Below are 13,003 nucleotides of genomic sequence, written 5' to 3'. Positions count from 1 at the left end.
CTGTGATGAGACTATAATGGGCTGGCAGTGGAGAGGAGAGCCTTCAACCACGGCTCTTATGTAACACAAATACCTCAGATTTGGAAACGGGTTGAGCCCTCTTTTTCTCTCCAAGGAAAGAGAGGAAACAGTTCACTCTCCTTCCTCCTTTTGATGACCTTATTTTGTTTTGGTTTTGCTTGTAGTCTGTATCTCAATGTGTTTAGCTCAAACTAAATTTGGGGGCAAGGTAGAGGCAAAGCAGTGTGGTGATCTTTATTAAATTGGACGAGACTGACCGAGCTCCTGTTAGCTGGTATCTCCAGGAGCGTGCTGTAAAGAGAGGCCAGACTATAAAACACACAGTGTGTGTGTGTGTGTGTCTGTGTGTGTGTGTGTGTGTGTGTGTGTGTGTGTGTGTGTGTGCGTGTGTGTGTCAGCATTCTTCCATCTCCCAGTGTGCCCCCAGTGTCTGTGTGTGTGTGAGTGGTGTCTGTGTCTGGATTGAAATGTTTAACCGAAACGTCTCACTACTATCACTTTGCCGGACTTGCTCTTAAATAATTGATTGGCTACTCTGCCCAGCATTGTAGAAACACACACACACACACACACACACACACACACACACACACACACAAAGAAACACAAACTGCCTACTGTACACAAACACTGCTAACCTCCCCACACACAGGCGGTCTGTTTTGGTGGCCTGGACCTAGCAACACAACAGCCCCTAAAAATAGCTGTGTGTGCTGGTGTGTGCGCTGGTGGCACTGACACCACTGAGCTGTGTCCAGCGCCCTCACACTACCCCCCATCCCTGCTGTCTGCCCACTGGCCCAGGTCAGGCCTGCGCTCTCATACTGGATGTGACAAGGCTCTGGCCGCTCACGGCATCCACTCCACTCACATCCAAGGATGACAAGTTGGCAACTTAGCGTCGCCACTGCCAAACACATTATTTCAACACTAAAGGAACCAGAGAACACTCCTGAGCTATGAGAGAGAGAGGGAGAGAGGGAGGGAGAGAGGGAGAGAGAGAGAGAGAGAGAGAGAGAGTAAGAGGGAGGGTAGTGGGGGGAGGCATGAAAAGAAAGAGTTGCAGAAGCCGTATATCCCCTCTACCTCTTGAGTGACTCCCTCTCCCAATTAGAACTGAACAGCAGCATGCTAATTCATGTCGGAGCAGCACATTGAGGATAACACCGTTCCACTTCACCATTTCCCCCTGCCTTTTACTTTTTTTACCATAACAGGTGTTTAGATCTGCATAAAAGCGCTTCACACAACTAGCGGAATTTACTGTGAGGCTTTATTGGGGTGTAGCGTTGTGCTAGAGCAGCTCCCAGTGATATATAAAACGAAAATAACAGAGTAGAACGTCACCAGGGCACAGCCAGGTTTGGTCCTCTCTCTGCCTACACACCCGGAGAAAGGAGCTTCACAAATAGGACCCGTGTGAGCCTATGTCTAAACAGAGGCATGTAATAAGCAAATCTACTGCTATACTTAACTAGGCAAATATATCAAAGCAACGACTGCATGTTTTTTTCCCTCTCTTTCTTCAACCCAGCCAAGACCTTGCTAATGAAGGTAGGAGGCAGGAGAGAGGGAATGTGGGAATAATTCCTGCTCTCTTAAGTGCTGATGCCACTGCCTAAGGCTGTAGGTGACTCCAATGATCTTTCTACACACACACACACACACACACACACACACACACACACACACACACACACACACACACACACACATCTCTCTCACACATACGCACATTTTAGTGAGTAAAGCAAAAGAATATTAAAAATGAAAACCAATTTGACCTAATAATGCATTGATATTAGTTCACCATTTTACTAGCACATTTTGACACTGGCTTGGTATTGCAAGCACTAATCTTACAGCAATGCAATCCAACAATATGCATCCACACAAACACACCCAAATGAAACCATCACTGCAACAGAGGGAGATAAATATTCATAAGCCTGAATGGGGGAATCCTTGATTATACTGATAGGCAAAGCATTGTTCTCCTCAGCCCTGCTGTGCATAATGATTTTAATATCGAGTGTCTCCCATTGATAACTAACTGTGCCCAGCCAACGCCACCTTGTCGCACCGCGCTGTTTATTTTCTAACTCTCCCCAAATTGCAAATTGGTGTGTTGCTATCCGCGACGGGATTTTTTGGGAGGCGCTCCAGCATCGGGTGGATTGTTGCCCAGCGCCGAGGGACTCGAGGCACGGCGTTCCTGGCGCTAATTCCGCTGGTACCTCATCCATAACTGCCTGAACTCTGGCAAGGCGTACTTAAGTAAACAAAAGCATGTATTGATTTATGGCGTCCTCCATGATGAGGTTATTGGCATGCGCTTCAGACCCATAGGGCAACGGGCGATAAATTAAAGAGAAAGAGAGAGGGGGGGGAAAGGAAAGAAGGAGAAGAAGAAGGAAAGAAAAACAAGGAAGTGAGGGAGAGAAAAGGGGACGGCAGGTGGGAAAAGCTATATTAGGGCTTGTTTTCGGATGTGATTATGAAGTTAAGTGATTGATAGGGAGTAAGGGAGAGGGAGGGAGAGATAGGGAGGGGGGGAAAGGGGGAAAGAGAGAGAGAGAGAGAAAGAGAAAGAGAGAGAGAGAGAGAGAGCGTGTCTGGACAGAGTGGGAATGCTGGGATCAGGGTGAGGAGGTTTTACATGGATCAGGCCTGTCAGGAGGAGCCCGTCCCCCTCCAAAGCCCCCCAGGGGCCAGCCACTCACACCTGGTCAGCTCTGCTAAACCACACACACACATGGAATCCTATACACTTCCATACATTCACAAGCATGCATGGCTGCACACATGCCTAGCGTACCCTTCCCTGTGGGCAAACTCGGCAGCAATCCATCCACACCTCAAACAGAGAGACTAATTATATAAAGTCTTATCTGTAAGGTTGTCTCTGGAGTCTATCTCTCTCTCTCTTTCTCTCTTCTTTCTCTCTCTCTTTTCATTTCTCTCTTCCTCCATCTCCTTCACTCTGTTCTCTGTTCACCATGTGCATTTGAAGCGTCAGCAGAAAGGAGCGACCCACACACACACACCCCTCTCCCTCCTCCTCTCCCTCACTCCATCTCCCTCTCTTCCCATCTCTCTTTCTCTCCTTCCTCTCCTCCCACACTGTGGGCTTTATTTCACTAATGTGGGCTGTATTTACCCCATGCTTGGCTGGCGAGGAGGACCAGATATATGGCTTTCTATAAATAACGTCAGGAATGGAAAGAGCCAATTGATCTGTCTCAGACCCGCGCCGTCAGTATTAATGCCAGAGCGAGAGCAACAGGAAGCCGTGGACCTGACAACCACCCCCCCCCCCCACACACACACCAAAGCCACCCATCTTCACCCAAGTCACGCAAGCACAAGCATGACCCTGCAACACAACATGGAAATGGTGTCTGTGTGTTTGTGTGTGAGAGAGAAACAGAATGTGTGTGGGTAAGTAGAATTAAGATCCTTTTAAAAGAAACGGATTGCTGCTATAAGCCATGTACCCAAGCTTACGGACATCCGCTTACAAACAAAAAATCTCAACAACAGCCATTTAAGGGCAATTCCTAATTCAAAGAGTGATGTGTTGTGGTACTTATTGAGGCTAAATTATGTGCAAATAACTACTCTTTGGGTGCCTCCAAGGGAACAGAAAATGTTGCGCTTTAGTGTCCCATATCAAAGCCAATATTCCTGCACTCACAGCTGCATGGAGGGAGGGAGGGAGGGAGGGAGAGAGAGGGAGAGAGAAAGAGAGAGTGTGTGAGAGAGAGAGAGCACCATTCCTTCCCATGAGCACTAAAGTCAAATGGAAGCCCATAAACAGAGCCTTGACTGTATAGACTTTACATTTTATCTTTAAGCAGTTTTCTCTTTTATGGGCGACAGTCTCCTCTATCTCATGGTCATGAAGAGGAGAGAGAGAGAGAGAGAGGAAGAGAGACAGAGAGAGAGCAAGAGGAGGACACAAAGAGCAAGGGAGAGATGGATGGAGAAAAGCAGTGAGGACAAACGATGGGAGAGTGAAAGAGAGAGAGAAAGAGAGAGAGAGAGGATGAGAGAGAGAGAGAGGATGAGAGAAAGAGTGAGGGAGAGCATCGGGTCACAAATCTCTGCGCTATTCCAGTACGTGACATCTTCGCTCGTTTGCGGCTGCTCATTAACAAACAATACTGCTGTGAAATTGGTTTAATGACAAAGTAATAAAATTGCTATTCTGCTCACAGATGGCCAGAGGCACTGAGAGCTTCGGCAAGACTCACTCGGGGTGCCAGAGCGCATTAAGCTGCTTATTCATGAAAACTGCATCCCTCCTTCTCTGCCTTTTTTCTTCTTTACTCTCTCTCTCTCCCCCACCCCATCTTCCTTCTCTCTCTCCCCCACCCCATCTTCCTTAAACTATACCTGCAAATGAAATAAATTAACCTACTTATTTCCCCTTGTGTTCTCCTTCCACCCCTCCTCTCCTCCTCCTCCTCTACCTCTTCCCTTTCTCTCTCATCCCACTCTCCCTCACTCATTCTCTCCCTCACACACTATTCACTTTCCCATCTCTACCCTCTGCACCCCACACCCCCCCCAAAAAAAAATTACCATCTTCAAATAAAACAAGGAGTGCACCCACACATACGGCGCTCACTTTCATTTGAAGCACGAAAGCCTCGTTATAAAACGACCCGCCAATAAAACCAGGCCATTGAGGGATAAAAAGGGGGAAGGGGAAGCCAAACGCAGTGGAGGAGTACAAAGACCCCCCCCTCTCCCTCCCCCTGCTTCACCTCCTCCTCCTCCTCCTCTTCTTCAAATCGCTTTCACTCACCCCTCCATTGGCCCATGCTGATTTCTCTGCCTGTGCTGTGATGGGGTAGCACTGAGTGAGGGAGACAGTGCTACAGGGAGAGGGTCTGATCTGCCTCATTGTTCATGTGGTGCCAGTTGGTGCTGGTCACCTGGCCGTTTCCAGGACCGCCAACCTGGCGGCACCGTAGCTGCCATTTCACCGCGAGGCGGGCGGTGGGATGGGGTGGGTTGAGGGAGAGACCCTGCTGAGGGCATGAAGGCTATGGGTCCACTCTTGCCAGGATGCCACCCAACCTGCCAACCAACCCCCGGATACAGCCTCTTAACAGGTGGGCAGGAGAGCTGTTAAAGCCACTCAGGCATTCATGCGCAGGCACTGCCTGGCACCGCCTGGCACCGACCCTGGCACAGGCTGCACCCATGCCACAGCGAGGCATGTGTGATTTACTGCGGCCTGAGGATGGGAGGCCTCTGATTGGTCCGGCCACTGCATGGATGGGTAGACCCGTCACATGTGATATATCACCCGCATATCCCCCATATCCAAATATCGTGATACTTCAATACACTCCTTTATGAGGGCTTTGGAGATGAAGCCAAGCGTGGGTGTCTGCTCTGATAAAAATAAAACAAAGACAGCGTGTGTAAATATGTGTTTTCCATTGCGTACGGCCAACCGATTATCATAGTGGCACTAGGAGCAAAGACAGATGAGGTATAGTAAGAGATGCCTGAAAATGTTGAGGGCTGAAGGTGTGTGTGTGTGTGTGTGTGTGTATGTGAGTGTGTACAGTATGCATTTATATGTATATTTGTGTGTAATGACGGGGATGAAGCAGACACACGGGATGTGACAACAGAGGCAATTCTGCTAATTAAGTGCCAATTAGCGGTCCCTAAATGACAGGGAGCGCGGTGGCCTTTCTGGCAGTGGCCAGGCTCGCGGTGCGCCCCCTCCTCGGGCAGCGCGGCATCCTCCGCCTCCTCCTCTGCTCTAGCTCGCTGTATATTTAGAAAGCAGAGGGCACAAAATGGTCGTCCGCGGGACTCCCAGGTGGCTTCCAAAAAAAGGCCTGACATTTTCCATCTGGGTCAAAGTTAAACGGATAACCAGCAACTTCAGTCAACTAGCCTGTCGATGTGTGAGCATGTGTGTCGATGTGTAAGCATGTGTGTGTGTGTGTGTGTGTGTGTGTGTGTGTGTGTGTGTGTGTGTTTGAGATTAAGAGAGAAAAAGGGAGTATTGGGTGCAAAGAGGGGGCCTCAACTTAAATGCCTCTTGTGTAAAAAATTCCCATGCTCTGATCAGGATAGAGTGTTAATACAAGAAAAAGAACACCACCACTGCAGGCCAATTTAAACTTTTTTGGTGCATTACATTTGGAAAATATTAGTTATTATTTTGCATTTCATAACGGCTGCTCGTGCCAGGCTGGAGGGTCATAAAAAATCATGAAAAATCATAAAAACGGCTTTGCTCTTGCGTGCCTATTCGGGGCTGCTTCAGAGAGAGGGGGGAAAATGAGACATCTAGAGAAAGAATGAACGAACGAACGAACGGATGGAGGAAAAACTGCCTTCAGTTTTTAGTTGTCGTGCCTGACACCATTCATAGACAAACGTCTTCGCTCATAAGACGGCCGTATGAAGTGTGTGTTCTACTGTGCCAAGGCAGGCCTCCATGGGGAGAGTTCTGAGACAAAGAACAGAAGTATGAAGATAGAAAGAGAGAGTGATAGAGAGAGGGACAGAGAGAGAGAGAGAGAGAGAGAGGGAGAGATGTTATCTGTGAGGACACCGCGGGGAGACCTTAACGGGGTCAGGGAGCTAGTCTGACTGTGTGGCTTTCAAACCTGCACAGTGAGCATGGGGGAGATGGAGTGAAAAAAACAGCAACAAAAACAAGTGAGTGGCTCCCTTCCCTCGATGGAGGTGAGTACCAATGGGAGGAGCCTCTCTCAGAGATGAGGGTGAATCACGGAGAGAGAGAGGAAAAAAGAGGGAGAGAGCAGCCGACGCATCGGTCACATCGAAACCGTCTGTCCCTCCCTCACGTGAACCCGACGTCACCACGAGGCCAAAGGTCGGCCGTCTCTTAATAAGTCACCCATTGGCCTCTGGGCTCGCCGCTAATGAGGGGCCGTGCGTCTTTGTTCCTCGACACACGAGAGAGAGAGAGAGAGAGAGAGAGATACGGAGGAGACGGGCGGCGGCAGGGGCAGCGGGGGCGGAGGGTTAAAAATAGGCCGCGTGGCTCCGTGCCCGCTCTATTGTTGTTTGGTGAATCTGCCGTGGCACTGGCGCTCCTCATGCCTCCCGTGGCATGGATATGGCCTGATGCCCGCTGCCCACACACACACGCACACACACGCACACAAACACACGACACAGGAGTGCAACGAGGGGCGAGGGGGGTAATTTCCTTCCTTTTTTTAGCTGTCGCTTTTTTCTCTCTCTCTTTTTCGACCTCTCTGCCCGTCTGTCAGCGGGCTCATCTTTCAGTCAAAGCAGCTGATCTGTGCCAAGCTGGGGCGTAGCGAGGGATGGGACAGACAGAGTGGTAGATAGAGAGAGAGAGGATGAAGAGACAGAGAGATGTAGAGAGAGAGAGAGAGAGTGAGAGAGAGAGGGAGACAGAGAGAGAGAGAGAGAGGGCTAAGTGGCAGCAGCAGAGAGTGTGTTTATGCTGGTAAGCACGGCCGCGTCATGCTGAGCCTGATGCTGAGACATGAAAGGATGCGGTCAGGCCCCATTTAGCCCAGACTGATAGAATAACACACAGTGCTCAAAGAATGACAACTGCTGCTGGATCCTGCTCGCTCTCTCTATCTCTCTCTCTCTCTCTTTCCCTCTCTCTCTTTCCCTCTCTCTCTCTCTCTCTTTCTTTCTCTCTCTTTCTCTGTGACTCTCTCTCTCTTTCTCTGTCTCTCTTCTCTTACCTGAGTGCCTTCCCCCTTTAAGGCAAACAATCCCCTACCTAGTGGGGTTCCATTGCCTGCCTATCAGGAACTGCACTTTGGGAAATATGACACTGCATTGATGGCTAGGTGTGTGTGTGTGTGTGTGTGTGTGTGTGTGTGCCTGTGTGTGTGCCTGTGTGTGTGTGTGTGTGTGTATGTGTGTGTGTGTGTGTGTGTGTGTGTGTGTGTGTGTGTAGATAGGCAGCAGTGAGGGCGAAATCCTCGCCCTAAGCACTGTTACTGTGCATACACTATTTCCAGCGACTGAGAGGACCATGCTGGTGTCAGCCATTACAATGACACATGCTCAGCTGCTGTTAACGGCCCCTCCCTTGTGCGTAATACTACCGGTGGGGTGTACTTTAACCTGCCTTTCTATCTCTCACTCCAACGCCCTCCCACACTCAATTCAATTCAGTTTAATTCCATTCAATTTGCACTGATGGCATGACTATGCAAAGGGAAGTGGAAATGTACATATCATCAAAATAGACACAATACTGTACAGAATGCAAGTACATGAGTGTGGTTAAAACATACACACACACACACACACACACACACACACACACACACACACACACACACACACACGCACACTGTCTCTGTGTGTCTCTGTATGGTCAGACACAGGTGGGGCCGTGCTTACATGCATTAGGACGCATTAACAGAGGGAACAGTGGTCCGGGTGCAGCGGTGCGCGTCCTCCACGCTTGGGGAGCTCAGGGAGGCAGGCGATCTGGGGTGGGCACAGCTGGAGGCAGGTGAGGGGGCAGGTACGGGGGCTCTGGGCTAAGGTGGGGCAGAGTGGGCAGCGTGGTGAGCGGAGGGGTGGGGGGAGGGGGGGAGTGGCGGAGGGCAGGGAGGGAGATGCGCCGTCTATTGACACTCGCACAGAGCACCCTTGTGCCCTCCTCCGAGCGCGATTGTGCCGGCAGACAAAGCTGTGATTCAGCACATCCTCCCCCGAGGGAAAGCTGGAAACCGAACACGACGGCCTGCCCTCTCCCCTCCCTCTCTCTCTCTCTCTTGCTCCCTCTCTCACTACCATTCCCCAACCAACCCTCTTCTGCCTCTCCCTGTATCTCTCTCTCTCTCTCTCTGTCTCTCTCTCTCTCTCTCTCTCTCTCTCTGTCGCGGGCCAGTAACCCGCCAGTGCCCCGAATCAAAGGGAAGCAGCACACAATGCCTCAGCAAGGCAGGAATTCAAGGGCCTTTTTTGGCCCGTCAACAGGAATTTCATATGGCAGGAGTCTGTCATGTCCTGGGTCGGGGAGCTGCATGCTTCTCTCTCCACAGCCTCCCCTCATAGGAGAAGAAGACACCAGAAAGAGAGAGGGAGAGAGAAAGAAAGAAAGAAAGAAAGAAAGAAAGAGAGGGGCTGTATGAACAAAGGCACATTTAACTCACCGTCCTGCCTGGTTATGAGGAGGAGAGGGAAAAAAGAGCACTAGAAAAAAGACGGCAGCATCCTGTCCCAGGCTCATCTTTCCAGCAGTGTAACACCCAACAGACCCTCCACCCCACCCTCCCCTGCACCGCCCAGCGCTGCTCTGCTCCGCAGGCCTACAGCTAAGCTAAGAGCTTTTCTAATGACTTCATTTGTGAAATGAGATTCATGAAGCTGTAATGAGCAGAGTGTGACGTCTAACAGCTCTCTCTCTCTCCCCTCCTTCCCTTAGCCCTCTCTCTATCCCTCCCTTTCTCTCTCCATCTCTCTCTCTCTCTCTCCAGGAGACCAGGCATGGAGGGCTCTATCCCGGCTCTTCCCGAGGCTACGCACAGCGGCTACATGTCAAGCGTCTCGTGGCGGGGCTGAGGATTTCACGGCTTGCCAGCGCGCCGCCGTGTCCCTCTTGTCTCTCATTCCTCCCCAGGTTAGCCGCCTGGTTCTGCATTAATCACCATGACACAGGCAAGGCAACTCAATTTTCTGCTCCTGTAGGTAAGGTGCGTGGCGGAGACCGAGAGAGAGCGAGCGAGCGAGAGAGAGAGAGGCGGCGGCGGTGGCGAGAGGCATGAAACAGCCAAGCGGGGGCTAATCTTTGGTTACCGCTATAATTGAAATGCTATCCACACTGTAGGGTGCATTAAAGGCTGATAACGGCGGTTCCTGTGGCCAATTTAAGTAGCTTGACTTCCCTTGGAAGCAAAAAAAAAAAAAAATGCCTGACAGATAAGGCCGACAAACCAGGCTAATTCTCCAGGCATGTTTCTCATTGTGATCCAGGGAGAAAAAAATGGAGGGAGGGCGGACGGAAAAAATGAATCGCAGAACCAAAAAATCAATTGACCCTCGGGTGGCTCGTCAGGCTGGGAGCCTGATAAACCTAAGAGCTTCATTAATGTAGGCCTGCCTGTGTCCAACAGATAGAGCACTTTGTAAATGAACCCGCTTTGATAAATATATTAAGGGGAAAGCTGCGAATAAAAGCCAGAGACTTCTCATTTGTAAATAGAACCCCCGCTACATGGAATTAGAATGATAAAATGGGGTGCCATGTAATTAAGTTTGTGTAAGACCTGAAATCCGTGCAAATACCTTCCCGGAATTTTGAAAAGAAGCTGTCAGTTCAATTAATCTCAACATCACCCCAAGAATGTGGCGAACAAAATGAAGGCGCCCGATAAAACCTGGGCTAGTATTTTGATAAGTAATTCCTGTATCATTTCCTTGCTTCTGTGATCATTTTATTTAATCCACCACCCCCAGTTATGTGCTAAGCCATCTACAAAGGGACGGCTGGCCAGGGCACTGAAGTCCTAATCCACCTTATAGCATGTGTAAAATGGGGAGGGGCGGAGGTGGGAGGGGGTGGTAGGCTGGGGTGTGTGTGTGTGTGTGTGTGTGTGGTGCATGTAGTGTGTGTGTGTGTGTGTGTGATGCCTGGATGAAGGACAGGGGGAGGGGAGTGGGAGGGAGGAGGTGTGTGTGTGTATGTGAGAGAGCATGTGTGTGTGAGGTGGGGTGGGTCTGTGTAAGATCTCCCCCTTTCCTTACCCCTTTTAAATAACATATCAAAGTGAATAAATGTATATGAAACAGATGCCAAGCAAGGCTCGCTGCTAAACACTTCCCTGATAAAGCGCTCACATCCTGATCGTTCCCATTCTGTACTCCCCCTAGTCCGAGGTGTGTGTGTGTGTGTGTGTGTGTGTGTGTGTGTGTGTGTGTGTGTGCACAGGGTGTAAATAAACACTTTTCACACTTTGTGAGCATTACCCATCCTTTGGCTGCTTGGGAGGAGGTGAGCAAAAGGCTTTTGGAAATGCAAGGCGCACGCAGCTTTGGCTGAGACAGAGAGATAGGGACAGTGGAGGAGCAGAGGCTTGACTCGACTCACCAGTTGTTTACTTGTAAGATGGTGAGGCCTGTGTCTTGGGCTAGCTGCTTTTTCTGTTCTTCTGAGGGGTACGGGTGCTGCGGGGAGAGGAGCAAAACAGAGCGATGATTAAGAGACGATAAACGCAAACAAACAAACAAAGCATGCAGAGACTGGCACGTAAACACGTAAACATGTAAACACATAAACACATAAACATGGTGAAGTACAGCGTATGGGGGGTAATGACATACAGGAAAGGTTGTGGAAGACGGTCGATATTGCAATAGCGCTAGTTTAGCCTTTTCACACAATGCAGATTTTTATTTTATAGCTTACTGTGGGAATGGAGAACATGCTTACTCATGACCTCCATCCCACAGAGAGAGGGAGAGAGAGAGATGGAGGGAGAGAAAAGGAGGGAGGGAGGGAGGGAGAGAGAGAAAGTGCATATGTGTATGCATGTGTGATAGACAGAGAGGCAGTCAGTGAGGCCTCTACAGGGTAGTAAAACGAGTTTGTCTCACAAAAGCACATCCAGCAATCCCCTAAGCACACACTCAAATGCACACAAACACACACACATACACACACACCAACATGCGCACACACATACACACACACACACACACACACACACACACACACACACATACACAGCCAGTACATTTCCAACATGGCATGCTTCTTTTCTTGCCAGCAAATTCCCTGAATGTGTTCAGCAACTGGCAGAGCGAGAGAAGATAACTCTTCTCCTCCTCAACATCTGAGTAACAAATACACAGGGACTGACCCCCATCCCTGGTGCCTTATTCCTAGCCACAGCTGGCCGGAGCACCACAGGAAGACATTTCTCTCAAAGGTCCCTCGTCGCCAGGAGTTATACCTGAAAATGTAATTCCCCGACCGGAGACACAATGATACTATTTGTGTCAGCTTCAATATGCCAGCCATGACATGATATAAATGGCAGGCCTTGGACTTATTCTCCCCTTGTCTGCCTGCCTGCCTGCCTGCCACGGAGCATGACAAAACAAGCGTGATCGCCAGTGACAGATGTCTTTAAGAGCGAGATTAGGAGTCGACTCGCGCCCTTAACGAAAACAAACGAGATGCTATGCTTTTTTTTCTCTCTCTCTCCCTCCTTCTTTTCATTTTGCACGAGCGCACACACGTACACAAACACACACAGGCGCACATGCGTGTGCATACACACACACACACACACACACACACACACACGCACACACATAAACACCTCCACAAAGATTTATTTCAGAGGCAACACACTAATCCTAGCCAATTTTAACAGAAGGTCACACTCAAACACCATGTCATTGCCTGGCCCACCACATAAACAGATATTTGTGTGCCTGTATACATGTACGTGTCTGTGCGTGTATGTGTGTGTGTGTTGGAAATAAATAAATGAATCAGCCACTCCCTCTGATGGATCTTTAATCCAGCCTATAAATAAACTCATTATGGGATGTGGGTAAACTGTTTTATGAAGGCGGTGTGGTGGGTATTAAATATAAGGCCCGACTCACTGTGGAGAAAATGACATGTTCAGGTACTGTTGACTCAATGCCCCCAGTTTAATTAAAGACAAGGGGAAAAAACAGGTCAAGGAATGCACTAAATTAACAACAAAACAAGCGACCAGTTGGAAAAATATTGAACTCTGGCCATGGGAAGGGGATTAATCAGATTTCTTCTTGTGTTTGCTGTGGCTTTTAATATGCTAAAATCATTAACAAAGAAAGATGATAACGCTTACATAGAAATGCATTTTTTGATTGCTAAGTGCTGACATTTCTTTGGCCTCAGTAAAGGGCCTCGGCTTTTTTCCCTTCTCCTCTTTGCTCTTTCTTCTGCGGGTGCCTGTACATGCCTGTGTGTGTG

At 49.3% G+C, this 13,003-nt stretch overlaps 1 protein-coding gene across 10 annotated transcripts in view; it reads right to left on the bottom strand.

The window, feature by feature from the left end:
* meis2a (Meis homeobox 2a) overlaps nucleotides 1–13,003 on the bottom strand; it is an 88,689-nt gene that overhangs the window by 17,262 nt on the left and 58,424 nt on the right. For all 10 annotated transcript variants that reach the window (XM_048227391.1, XM_048227392.1, XM_048227383.1 and 7 more), the window contains exon 9: nucleotides 11,120–11,196. In XM_048227391.1, the coding sequence (XP_048083348.1) occupies nucleotides 11,120–11,196 (77 nt within the window). The remainder of the gene's footprint in view (nucleotides 1–11,119; nucleotides 11,197–13,003) is intronic.

The sequence above is a fragment of the Alosa alosa genome, chromosome 19, assembly GCF_017589495.1.
Source record: "Alosa alosa isolate M-15738 ecotype Scorff River chromosome 19, AALO_Geno_1.1, whole genome shotgun sequence".
Taxonomy (NCBI): Eukaryota; Metazoa; Chordata; class Actinopteri; order Clupeiformes; family Clupeidae; genus Alosa; species Alosa alosa.
This window is presented reverse-complemented; position numbering and strand designations above follow the sequence as displayed.